This window comes from Hyperolius riggenbachi, chromosome 6, assembly GCF_040937935.1.
Source record: "Hyperolius riggenbachi isolate aHypRig1 chromosome 6, aHypRig1.pri, whole genome shotgun sequence".
Classification (NCBI taxonomy): domain Eukaryota; kingdom Metazoa; phylum Chordata; class Amphibia; order Anura; family Hyperoliidae; genus Hyperolius; species Hyperolius riggenbachi.
Genome location: NC_090651.1, coordinates 153170730 through 153183013, shown reverse-complemented (window position 1 = coordinate 153183013; position 12284 = coordinate 153170730). Strand labels below are relative to the sequence as shown.

Below are 12284 nucleotides of genomic sequence, written 5' to 3'. Positions count from 1 at the left end.
TACACACGCGGAAGAGGGATCAGCTGTGCGACGAAAGCTGTCGCCGACGTTCCTCTCCCCAGCCGGAAACTCAGTTCTCTGGCTATCAGGTTGCTGTCGCTAGTCCGCATACACACGCGGACTAGCGACAGTTGTGGCGAAGTTGCGGCGGCAACTGTCACTAGGCGATTGACCGAGCCAATCGCCTGGCGACAGCAGCGACGAGCGACGGTTCGGGGCGCGCGCGCCATACTCACGGGCGAGCTGTCGCCGCAACAAGCGCGCGCCACGTGGTTGCGGCGACAATTGTAGCCCGTGAGTATGGGCCATAAGGTAGCATGTGTTGCTCAATTAACGCATACATTGCCAGGGTTCCGCACGCTATCCTACTTGCAGTATGTACAAATGCAGTATGTATAAATACGTAGATAATTAAATATTAAATGTAAATACATCAATTGATATTTTATAATGAAAGAAAGAGAGGGTGATGTTTTAGAATTTTTTTTTTACTTTCCAGGAGAGCAGTTGTGTCAAGGTCCTGTTGATCTCAGCTCCAGTGTTTGGTGCAGGCACCTCTAGGGCGTGGAGTCTAGGTGAGCATGGGTCTTCACCAGTGTACCCCACAAGGGATGATGGGCCACCACCCCTAGTGGTCGACAAACTACTTTAATGCCTGTTGCGCACCAGGTTACAACCCCCAGGTTGCCCCACCAGCCCTGAGAAGAACAGGAGTAATTGGATTACAGGACTGACAGGATTTGATGACAGGACTGGATGACAGAACTGACATGGCTGGATGACAGGACTGAGAGAACTGGATGAAAGGAATGATAGGATTGGGTGACAGGACTAGACTGACAGGACTGGCTGATGACGTGGCTGACAGGCGTAACAGGACTAGCATGATGGGGCTGGCTTGACAGGACTGACATGACAGGACTGACTGATGACGGGCCTGTCTGGCGTGACAGGACTGGCTTGATAGGACTGACGTGTCAGGACTGACTGATGACAGGACTGGGGTGACAGGCCTGGCTTGACAGGACTGACTGGCGTGACAAGACTGACTGGTGTGACAGGACTGTTGTGACAGAAGTCATGAATGGCTTGGAAGGGTCGGGGCTGCACAAAAGATGTAACAGCATTGAGCGCTGACTGGCCAGGGTTTAAATACCCTGGTCTTTGCTCCAGTGCCATAGCCCCACCCCCCTGCCATAGCTGCAACTTGCTTATGGAAGTGTGCATGGGCACCTTAGAGCATGCAGCCGCTGTTGCAGGTGGAGGACAGCATCCACATCGTTCCCGGAAGCCTGTCGCTGGACCCTGGGACTGGTGAGTACAATTTGACTGCTGTTTGTCTTCCTTATTTGCATAGATAAAAGCACTAATAGTTTAACCATTACAATTAAAAAATAGAGTAACCAAGCAGCTCAGGGTGACCCAAACTACTAGGAATGTATAGGGGGATAAAAGGAACCAAAAAACCCTCCTACTAAAAAAGCAAAGCTTGGTGTAATTGCCTTCTTAAAACAGAAGGAAATTTGCAATAATTCAGTTATAAGTGAACATTTGTGGTTACCCACAATGCACTACCACTAAATATATAAATTATGCAAATTACCAAATAGAAAAGGATCTCAGACAAGTTGATAGTAGGTTTAGTAGACAATACACCCATGTTTATCTTACAATGTCACATCTCGGTTCAGGTACACTTTAAAACAATCCTAAAATAAACATAAGAGACAATTAATTGTATGTGCAGTAGCAATGAAATATGGAGCTTTCCTGGAGTCTCGTGCTGTTATGTGCATTGTAAGAGGTTACATTTTAACCATGAATTGTATTCAGCAGCCATATTAGTGTGATGTAAAATCCAGTTCATTCAGATCCAAACAAAAAGAAATAAACACCTTTTTGGCTTTCACATATCAGAATTGCTTGCACTGCCAGATAAAAGGTTTTTTTTGTCTTTATTTATCAATTAGGTGACCTGCATGCTGTCAAATGCAGTTTAACTGTCTCAATTGCATACATGAAGCTTGAATAACATTTTTTAACTTTAATCTTACTTGCAATGGGAAAATAGTGAGCACAGGTAAGTTCTTACAAGGATTGGTACTATATTTTCCCATATTTATCTCATCATGTCACATGTCAGTTCAGTTCAGAGGCAACTTAGGCCTCAATTCACTAAGCAGTTTAGACTAGTCTACTGATGATTTGGTCAGTTGCATCTAAGGGGAATTCACTATTACCGAATGTTTTAGAACTGTTTTTAGAATCTTCATGCCTCAAGCTTTCACCCAAAGAGTCAAAAATGGGGTATTCCTTACGGACAACTCGTGAGAATACGTCGAAATTGTTCGGAAGAGGAAGATTTTGGGGTTGAAGTAAACAAAATGTGTGAACGTTTTAAAAAACGCGGGTATCCTGAACAAGTACCAGACAATGCCAGAGAGCGGGTCAGTACAATTAATCGTGATTATGTTTTGAGAAAGAAAAATAAAATAAAAAATGATGGGCAGGGGAAGGTGAGATTCATAACTACGTATGGGTCTCATTGGCCCCAACTCAGGAGGGTGTTGGAAAAACACTGGCATGTCCTGAGTCTTGACCCTGATCTTTTGAAAATTGTGGGTCCATATCCGCTTATGACCCCACGAAGGGCCCCGAACCTCAAGGACACTTTGGTGAAGGCTGAGGTGCACTCTAAAAATATAGACCCAAATTGGGGAAGAGGGTTTTTAGGCCCTATCCCAGCTGGGATGTTCCCATGTGGATCTTGTAGGTACTGCAAGTTAGTGGATAAGACGAATGAGTTTGAAAATTCGAAAGGGAATAAAAAATATGATATTAGGAGTTTTGTGAACTGTAATTCTGAGGGAGTAATATATATGATTTCCTGCCCATGTGGACTGAAGTATATAGGGAAAACAAAGAGGAAGATAAAGGAAAGGATTGGAGAACATGTAGGAAATATTGTTGCTGCGGATGAAAAAAGCCCACTGGACACACATTTTGCAGTATTCCATGATAGCAATCCAGACTGTTTGAGGTATAAATGTATTATTAAACCAAAAAGGAGTACAAGGGGAGCAGATTTTGAGAAATTATTACCGTATATTCCGGCGTATAAGACGACTGTGCGTATAAGACGATGCCCCAACTTTTCCAGTTAAAATATAGAGTTTGGGATATACTCGCTGTATAAGACTACCCCTCTTCCAACGCACACCAAATTAAATAAACATCATATACTGGTGCTGTGTATGAACAGATACCAGTGCTGTACTGTATGTGGTACCCAGTATATAGGCGATTGACTGGTTGGATTGGTCAGCTCTCCCTAAGTGGATTGGTCAGCTCTCCTTGCCTACCTGTTTATCAGAGTGGTATGGAAGAATACTGTAGATCGCGCTGTGTTCATAAAACACGCCTCTTTCACCCTTCTGGCCCCGCCCTTGTATCCTATTTACCTCCATCTCTGCCTCTCAGATCTCGCACATGTGTGCCTGCGCCACTGCACTACAGTCCTTAGCAGCGAGATCTGAGAGGCGGTAACAGGATAGGGCGTATCACCCGGCATCAATGACACCCGGCGTATAGGACGACCCCAGACTTTTCAGAAGATTTTCAAGGGTTAAAAAGTAGTCTTATACGCAGGAATATACTGTATATCAAATAGAGAATAGGTGGATATATACTCTGGGAACGCTAATCCCACGAGGACTTAATTCTGAGTTAAACTTGGTCCATTTCTTGAAAGAATATGGGTAAATAAGCAAAATTATTGCTGCTAGTAGTATGTGAGCTGTCCCCCTCTATAAATAATTGGGTTTAGAAGAGGATAGTTCAATTCTAGAACTAGTCTGGATTGCAGGGATGCTGTGAAGTGTATAATAGTTGTGATGGTGGTGTCTGAATAAGAGAAATATAGAAGGGTGCATAAATTAGGTGAAAATTGGATGTATGTATCCTAACAGTATGCATGATGAGGAGATCATTATGAAGTATGCATACGAGAATGCATGAAATCAATTGCAGAAGTGCATGTGGAGTAATATCTAGTTCTTGTAAAGTAGGTTCCAGTAAGGAAAAGGGATAGATATGAGTGTACAGTGCATCTGAATTCATATACATGAATATTGTAAAAAATAAGCAAGGAGCAGTCCAAATTCAAAAGGAATATGGCCCGATTGCAAAAATGTTTCCTTACCTCTGCACTGGACCATCCAGAGGCTTCCCACTTCTGAGGTATAATTTTTTTGTACACTTAAAAAGTTTTGAACACTCTGTTGAACACTCTGTAATTCCTAATGAGATAATGTCCATTTTTTCACATAGATATGCCGCTAGCTTTTTGTAATTTCGAGTATATGTTTTAATTTGTGAGTAAAAATGTGTGCACAAATAAAAAAAATGTTATCAAGAGATAAGTGCAACTTCAAAGATCTGATATAAAATGTATTTTTTTTTGCTGAATCCACCTTCATGTTCCTGCCGGTGGACTCAACCAAGACTCAAACCATATAGCTGCAATGCAGAAGCGCTAACCATTTATCCGCAATACAAATCCTCTACCTTCTGCATAGCTCCCAACTGTCCCTCTTTTAGAGGGACAGTCCCTCTTTGGGAGCCCTGTCCCTCTGTCCCTCTTTCCTCCTCATTTGTCCCGCTTTCAGGACTTTTTCCCTCTTTCTGTGTATCCCTTACCCCCCAAATCCCCTCCATCCTCGCCGGGGATCTCTTCCTAGTGAGGCAGGGCTAATGGCCGCAGCCCTGCCCTCAGACGCGTCTGTCAGCGCATATCTCCGCCTCTCCCCCGCCCCTCTCAGTCTTCCTTCACTGAGAGGGGCAGGGGAAAGGCGGCGATGCGCCGCTGATAGACGCGCTGTGAGGCAGGGTTGCAGCCGTTAGCCCTGCCTCCAGCAGCAGCAGAATCTATGACCAAGTTGGTCGTAGATTTTGCAAGGGGGGATTTGGGGGGTAAGGGACCCCCGTTCAGCCGCGGGATAGCAGCGTTTTAGCAGGGGCACACATGCCCCTGCTATATATAAGCTCTGAAGCGAGATATATTCTCGCTTCAGAGTCTCTTTAAGTGTCCCTCTTTCTCATTTCAAAAAATTGGGAGGTATGCTTCTGCATTTAGGCTAAATTCCATTAAGCATGTTCCAGCCTTCTCTACTGTAGAGAGGGGCAGAGAGTGCACATACCAAGATGGAGCATGCAAGTTTCCTATTGGTGCACACTGCACAGTGCTGTTAGTAAAGACATAGATTTTACTTGAAAACTTCTGTATTTACCTGTTATACTTTTTTATGCTGTATCATGGGAGGGCAGATGCATACACAAGGAGAGGAAACAACATTAGTTCTACATAACAATAAACATAATAATTGGACACTTAATACCAACAGGCATTTTAATGGCCGCAGGCACTTTTATTGGTGAAACTTAGTTTGAATAAAACTTCTTTTCTTTAATAAAACTTTATAATCACATAAATAACTTTATATCAAACTCGAACTTGAATAAAAAGTCCAAATAAATATCAAAGTCCAATAGCCAAGCAGAGCAGAGCACCGAGCCCACCCACCTTAGTGGGCGACTTTACCCAAGTCAATATCCAAAGTGCTCAAGGAAAATTCACCAAATCAACAAAACAATTCTTGATAAACCAAATAAAACAAAGACCGACATAACCCGCCGTCTTTACCGTGACACCAATAATAGAAGCGCCCGCGACAAAAAAGAGGGGGGGTGGGGGGGGAAACAGTTCCAGCAGCTCCACACAGACGAGTGACAGGCTGGTGACCGGGAGCTGTATTTATCTTGGCAGACGTCCAACATCCATTGGCCAGCTGACCTCCCGCACTTTCTGTCAGCTGCCAATCACAGGTGAGAAGGTCAATCTCTGGCCAGCAACCTCTTCTGCTCTCCAACTCCTCCCTCGCTCTCCTCAGTACCTGAAAGAGAGAAATAACAGCAGCAGTATCTGAAAGAACAAAATTAACCCCTGCCATGCCTAACCAGCTCCTCAGAGAAAACCCCTGCCTACCACAGATAGCTAATCCCTCATCTACATTGAATTTTTTTTTTTTTTTTAATAGAATATAAAACCTCTTATGATGCATCACCCTCCCATGCAGCCCCATTCATATAAATGTGTCTTTTCATGGGAGGGCAGATGCATACACAAGGAGAGGAAACAACATTAGTTCTACATAACAATAAACATAATAATTGGACACTTAATACCAACAGGCATTTTAATGGCCGCAGGCACTTTTATTGGTGAAACTTAGTTTGAATAAAACTTCTTTTCTTTAATAAAACTTTATAATCACATAAATAACTTTATATCAAACTCGAACTTGAATAAAAAGTCCAAATAAATATCAAAGTCCAATAGCCAAGCAGAGCAGAGCACCGAGCCCACCCACCTTAGTGGGCGACTTTACCCAATCGCCGGGCGTAGCACGGCCCCACCCCAACCTGCGGCAAGCTCAATAACATCCTGTAAACCCATATTAAAGATATCTAATCCAATTTCGGATAAATGGACCAGGTCGTTGCGGTACAGAGACCGCAAGCCCCCCTCCAATTCCAAATGACGGAAGGAGACTCCATTAATTGCTGGCATGAATTTCGAAATAGCGAAATTCACTCTCCTCCTAATTCGCTCCAAAAAGAATAGTTCTCGGTGAGATAGCCAAACTAAACGTGGTATGATTTCAGAGAAAGCAAAAATTGTGTTAGGAAGTAGACCCCGCAACCTCAGCATGTTTTCTTTCATTCTCCAAAGCAATGACCTGGTGTTGGATTTTCCAAGGTCATTACCCCCCAAATGAAGAACTACCACATCAGGGGCAGGCCACACTTTCAGCCATTGTAAAATGCTGCCCATCAGGTTCCTCCACCTCATACCCCGCTGACTAAACCATAGAATCAAAAATTCCTCTTCATTCAGACCCAAATTCAGTGAATAAGGCCTGACGGTCGCTCTTTTCTTTGCCCAATAAATGAAAGAATGTCCAATGAGCCAGACAATCCTCTTGTCACCTAAAATTCAGAATGAAGAAATTAATAGACATGTAAGTCAGGACGCACATAAAGCTTGAAACGACCCGACTCCCATCTCCCAATGCGTTTGATAACGTCTTGGGAGAGGCCTAAGCGAGCCGCCTCCGTCGCCGCACCGATCCGGAACGAATGTGGGGTGATTTTGAGACCCGACAAACCCAATTTACCTAAGCAGAGCTTTAAAACTGCCCTGAATTGAAATTCAGTAAGTGCCAAGCCATCAGCGTGGCATAGGAAAGACTGAGACCCAGCTCTTATTTTTTTAAAATCAGTCACAGCCCGAAGTGGGCAGGAATTAGAACCTGGGAGCCCAGAGAGGTGCAGCCATGTGCCCCTACCCCTCTGATCAGTTTTTGATCGACGTATTAACAAACAAACCTCTGCGTCGTTGTTCAAAACATCCTGATTCCATAAGCCCGTATGAACCGATTTGGATTTGGAAACCAGCTCCGACACTCTTAACGCGCCAAAAAAGGCGAGCGAAAAAGACGCTTTAAAAAGACAGGCCTCATAAGGAGAAACGCAGACTGAGGGTAAAACAGCTAACAAATCTTCTAACATTAAAAAACTAATAGGCCTACGTAAATCGGAACCAGGAGCCGACCTACGTAAACCCCTTAAAAACCTGTCCACCAAAAAGGACCCTTTGCATGAAGGTACCCCCTGTAGTTTCTGAAAGAAGGATACTCCAGACAAGATTTTTTGTACCGAGGCTGCAGCCAGTCCTTCTTGCACTAAGTCACAAAGGAATATCAACACTAGCTCTTCCGTACCGTCTGACGGCGAGACCCCCACGCTGTTAGTGAAGGTCACCCATCTGTCCCATGCAGCCGAATAGTCGGCCCATGTTTTCTCGGACACAGACCGGCGAACCAGACTGGAAATCATAGTGCTATAATGTCCCACAGGTGTTCCGGACATTTCTGGCCCGATGTCTCTGCCTCCGGCGCCGCCAATCTGAACAGATCGAACCTCTGTCGAGACAAGGCATCAGCCAGTACATTTTGCTTGCCAGGGATATGCACAGCCTTCATCCAGATATTAAAACAGAGACATTGCAGCACAAAATGCCGCAACAAAGAGACCACCGGTGCCGATTTTGATGACAGACAGTTAACGGCAAAGATGACCCCCTTGTTGTCAGACAGTAACGTAATGCGCCTATCCCTGAAAAGCTTACCCCAGAGAACCACTGCTACCAGAACTGGGAACAATTCAAGGAGAACTATGTTTTTTGTCAGCCCATTAGCCCTCCAGGACTCCGGCCACACGCCGGCACACCACTGACCTTTAAAGTAAGCGCCAAAGCCAATAGAGCCCGCTGAGTCTGTAAATAAACAAAGATCATCCGACGAAATAAAATCAGACTGCCAAAGGGACCTCCCATTGTAAATTTGTAAAAAACGCTGCCAGACTAAAAGGTCTTCGCGAACGTCACGCGTGAGCCGAACATGCAAAAAGGGGGATTTGAGCCCGGATATTAACATGGCAGTCCGTCTACAAAAGATTCTCCCCATCGGCATGATCCTTCCTGCAAATGCCAGGAGACCTAATAGGGACTGGATCTCTTTTACAGTAGCTTTTGGTTTTCGCAATAGACGGATCAAAGTCATTCTTAATCTATCAATTTTTTCTGCAGGCAAACGGAACTCCATTAACACAGAATCGATTTCAATACCTAAAAAGGTCAGTGATGTGCACGGCTGAACTGTCTTTTCAATAGCTAGCGGGACCCCGAAATGTGACATCAGCCGAACGAAAGATTCCAAAGAAGTGCTGCAATCCGCAGAATATGCTGGGCCTACAAACAAAAAGTCATCTAAATAATGACCAATTAGCCCGGAGTCACAAATGGACCGCACCGACCATTCCAGAAAGGAGGAGAACATTTCAAAGTAATAACAAGATAAAGCGCAGCCCATGGGCAGAGCCTTATCAAAGTAGTAAAAACCTTGAAACTGGAAGCCCAGTGAGCTAAATCCGGACGGGTGTATTGGCAGGAGGCGAAAGGCCGACTTGATATCGGCCTTCGCCATCAAAGCTCCTGGGCCACAAGCACGAATCATTCCCAAAGCTTGATCAAAAGTTAAATACTTGACTGAACATAACTCCGAACCAATATTATCATTTAGAGAATCACCCTTTGGGAATGATAGGTGATGGATAAGCCGGAATTCACCCGGCTCCTTCTTGGGAACCACCCCCAAGGGGGACAAACGAAAATCGGTAAAAGGGGGGTCCAGAAAAGGACCCTCCACTCTCCCAGCTTGCACTTCTTTTAGAATCTTTAGCTCGACTACCTTGGGATAAAGGTCAACAGATTTTAAGTTGCGCACCCAAGCGCACCCCTTACCAGCATAAGGGGGGATGGTAAAACCTTCGGAAAATCCCTCAATTAACAAGGCCCGAATCTCCGGGTTTGGCAGAAGCTCGAGCCAGGGGCGCATGTTTTCCAGCTTCACCGGCGTCAGAGCTTTTGTGAAAGATTTCTCGCGTGCCAGACTGAACCAGGGAACCAGCCTTTTTGTAACACTTGCTGGCCGGATGCGATCCTGTACAAAAGGAGCACTCGTGCCTATATTTACAGTTGGCGAGAAACTTGCAACTTGACTCGTTATAAGAGAAACATACCCCTTTCTTAAAGGGGTTGGATGCTGAGGAGGAAACTGTGGCAGGCCTGGCCTGGACTTTTTGCGGAAGCATTAACGAGAGCCAGAGCTCCACGTCTTTGCAACCCCATTTCAACGACGGGTAAATCGACATTTTTTGACGGAATGCGTCGTCGTACAAAAACCATGAAAAACCGCCATATTTATGATAAGCCTCCAAAACGATATCTTGGTGGCGGAAAAGACCGGAGCACAACTCCGGATGCTTCTCCCCCATGACGCTTGCAAATATGCAGTATGCCTGCAACCAATTGTGAAGTGTCCTAGGGACAGGCCTGCGCCTCTCCTCCTCAGCATCTCTGTCCTTTTTCTCTTTTGCCAAATAATCTTTATGAGCAGGCAACAACGATAGTAAATCCACATAATCGCCACGCCATATCTTTTCTTTCACCGCTGGCACTAAATGATAGCCAAGCGGTGAGACCTCACATGGCATCGCTTCTTTATAGGAGCTCTCAGCTACACCTTGTCTGTGGAGTGGGGGAGGCACCGTCGCTAACGGTGAGACCAACGTAGCTGAAACTGAAGTACACCTATCATTAAGCAATTGTGACCAAACCATTGCAGGAGAAGACAAATCAACCCCCCTGCCCCCTGAAGGGAAACTAGCCGGGATGACAGGAGGAGAGGATACAGCTGAAAAAACGTCATTACCAGCAGAAGATAAAGCAGAAACAACAGGAGTGACAGGGGGGGAGGGAGCAGAAAGAACATCAGGGACAGTAGATACATTTGCAGCAGGCAACCTGACCAACAGGCCCTGCATGCAATCAAATAGCATTGTCATCTTCTGCAACAATAAACTCCCCCCTTCCCCGCTCTCACCAATTGGATCGACTCCGGCTGAAATCCTCCCTGGACCCCCGGCTCCGGCTCCCTGGTCGCCTGAAGAGGCACCAACAGCTCCCGGCAGCCGTCCGACAGAAAGTTCAGCCCTTCCGCCTGGATGTGAAGGGCCCGCTGGGCTGAATTCCTCGCTGCTTGTCCTCTGGTCGTCCTGGCCAATCGCTGGGGCCCTCCCGACTTCCGCTTCCGGGTTGGCGCTGTGGAGCGCAAACGCAGCATCCGGTGGCAGGGATGAAGCTTCCGCCCTCAGTCCGGACCTCCGAGTGGGCGGGGGATCGACGGGCGGGGAGTAAGGCCTCTTCTGGGTGCGGGTCCTCTTCGCCGGCAAAGGATCATCTAATCCGGCATCTACGGCAGCCGCCAGCAGCGCCCGATCCATAGCAGGGTAGCGCTGGGAGGAAGATCCAGCTCGTCCGCTGGGAAGCTGGGGCAGAGCGGCAGGTGCAGCGCAAACCACACTGGCCGGTAAGGATGCAGGGGGCTCTGACTGAGAGCGCCTAGCTTCGGAGCGCTGATCCTTCTTCTTGCTTTTTCCTTTAGGAGCCTGCTTCCCAGTAGCCTTGCGTGACCCAGCTGCCCTGGCCAGACATTCGGCAATCAGCTCTGGGCCTCCCTCGGTGGCAGCAAGACCCACGATGTCCTGAACTAGGGAATCCATGCTACAATGAGAAACAATCCAGGAGAAAAAACAATCCAGGGGGACAGCTACACTGAGGACACAGCAGCAGCAGCAGCAGCTCACGGGAAACAGTTCCAGCAGCTCCACACAGACGAGTGACAGGCTGGTGACCGGGAGCTGTATTTATCTTGGCAGACGTCCAACATCCATTGGCCAGCTGACCTCCCGCACTTTCTGTCAGCTGCCAATCACAGGTGAGAAGGTCAATCTCTGGCCAGCAACCTCTTCTGCTCTCCAACTCCTCCCTCGCTCTCCTCAGTACCTGAAAGAGAGAAATAACAGCAGCAGTATCTGAAAGAACAAAATTAACCCCTGCCATGCCTAACCAGCTCCTCAGAGAAAACCCCTGCCTACCACAGATAGCTAATCCCTCATCTACATTGAATTTTTTTTTTTTTTTTAATAGAATATAAAACCTCTTATGATGCATCACCCTCCCATGCAGCCCCATTCATATAAATGTGTCTTTTCATTATGCAGACATTAGGTTTCTCCTTAAACGTTTCTCCTTAAAATACTTTGTGTACTTTTGGATAGATGCCATCTGCAATGATTCTCCAGGGACTGTAGAAATATTTATTGGGCTTGGCATCATCTGAAATAGCATGTAATGTAAGTAAAATATGTATGTTCCCCTGGAATTTGGGTAGGCTAAAATGTTATGCTTTCAATGGTGACAGTCCAGAAACATTTAGTAATATCTGTGCTAGACAGGAAAACATGACTTCATTTAATGACAGAAATTGCACACTTGTTAGCAGAGCAGCTCCCATGGGATCTGATTGCGTTTTGTGGTTGTTTTTGCAAGAGGGGTTTCTCAAACTACAGATAACCAGCAAAACAGGAAGTCATTCTTTCCACGCACGGTGTCACATGTTCTAAACAGTGACCTTTTTTGTTCAGAACAGAAGAGTGATTCAGGAGCGTCAAAGTACCAATCATTTTCAGACAGAGGAAGAGGACTTCACTGCATCACTTTCCCTGTGTCTGGACTACGTAGTTCAAGCCTATAAATTAGGCGA

At 45.9% G+C, this 12284-nt stretch overlaps 1 protein-coding gene across 1 annotated transcript; it reads right to left on the bottom strand.

Moving 5' to 3' along the window:
• Nucleotides 1-5401: 5401 nt before the first annotated feature.
• On the bottom strand, nt 5402-11729 carry LOC137521182 (uncharacterized). Its single transcript, XM_068240109.1, has 2 exons — nt 10563-11729; nt 5402-7047 (listed from the first exon to the last, which is right to left on the bottom strand). The coding sequence occupies exons 1-2, from the start codon at nt 11239-11241 to the stop codon at nt 6443-6445; spliced, it is 1284 nt and encodes a 427-aa protein (XP_068096210.1). The 5' UTR covers nt 11242-11729; the 3' UTR covers nt 5402-6442.
• Nucleotides 11730-12284: the final 555 nt, after the last annotated feature.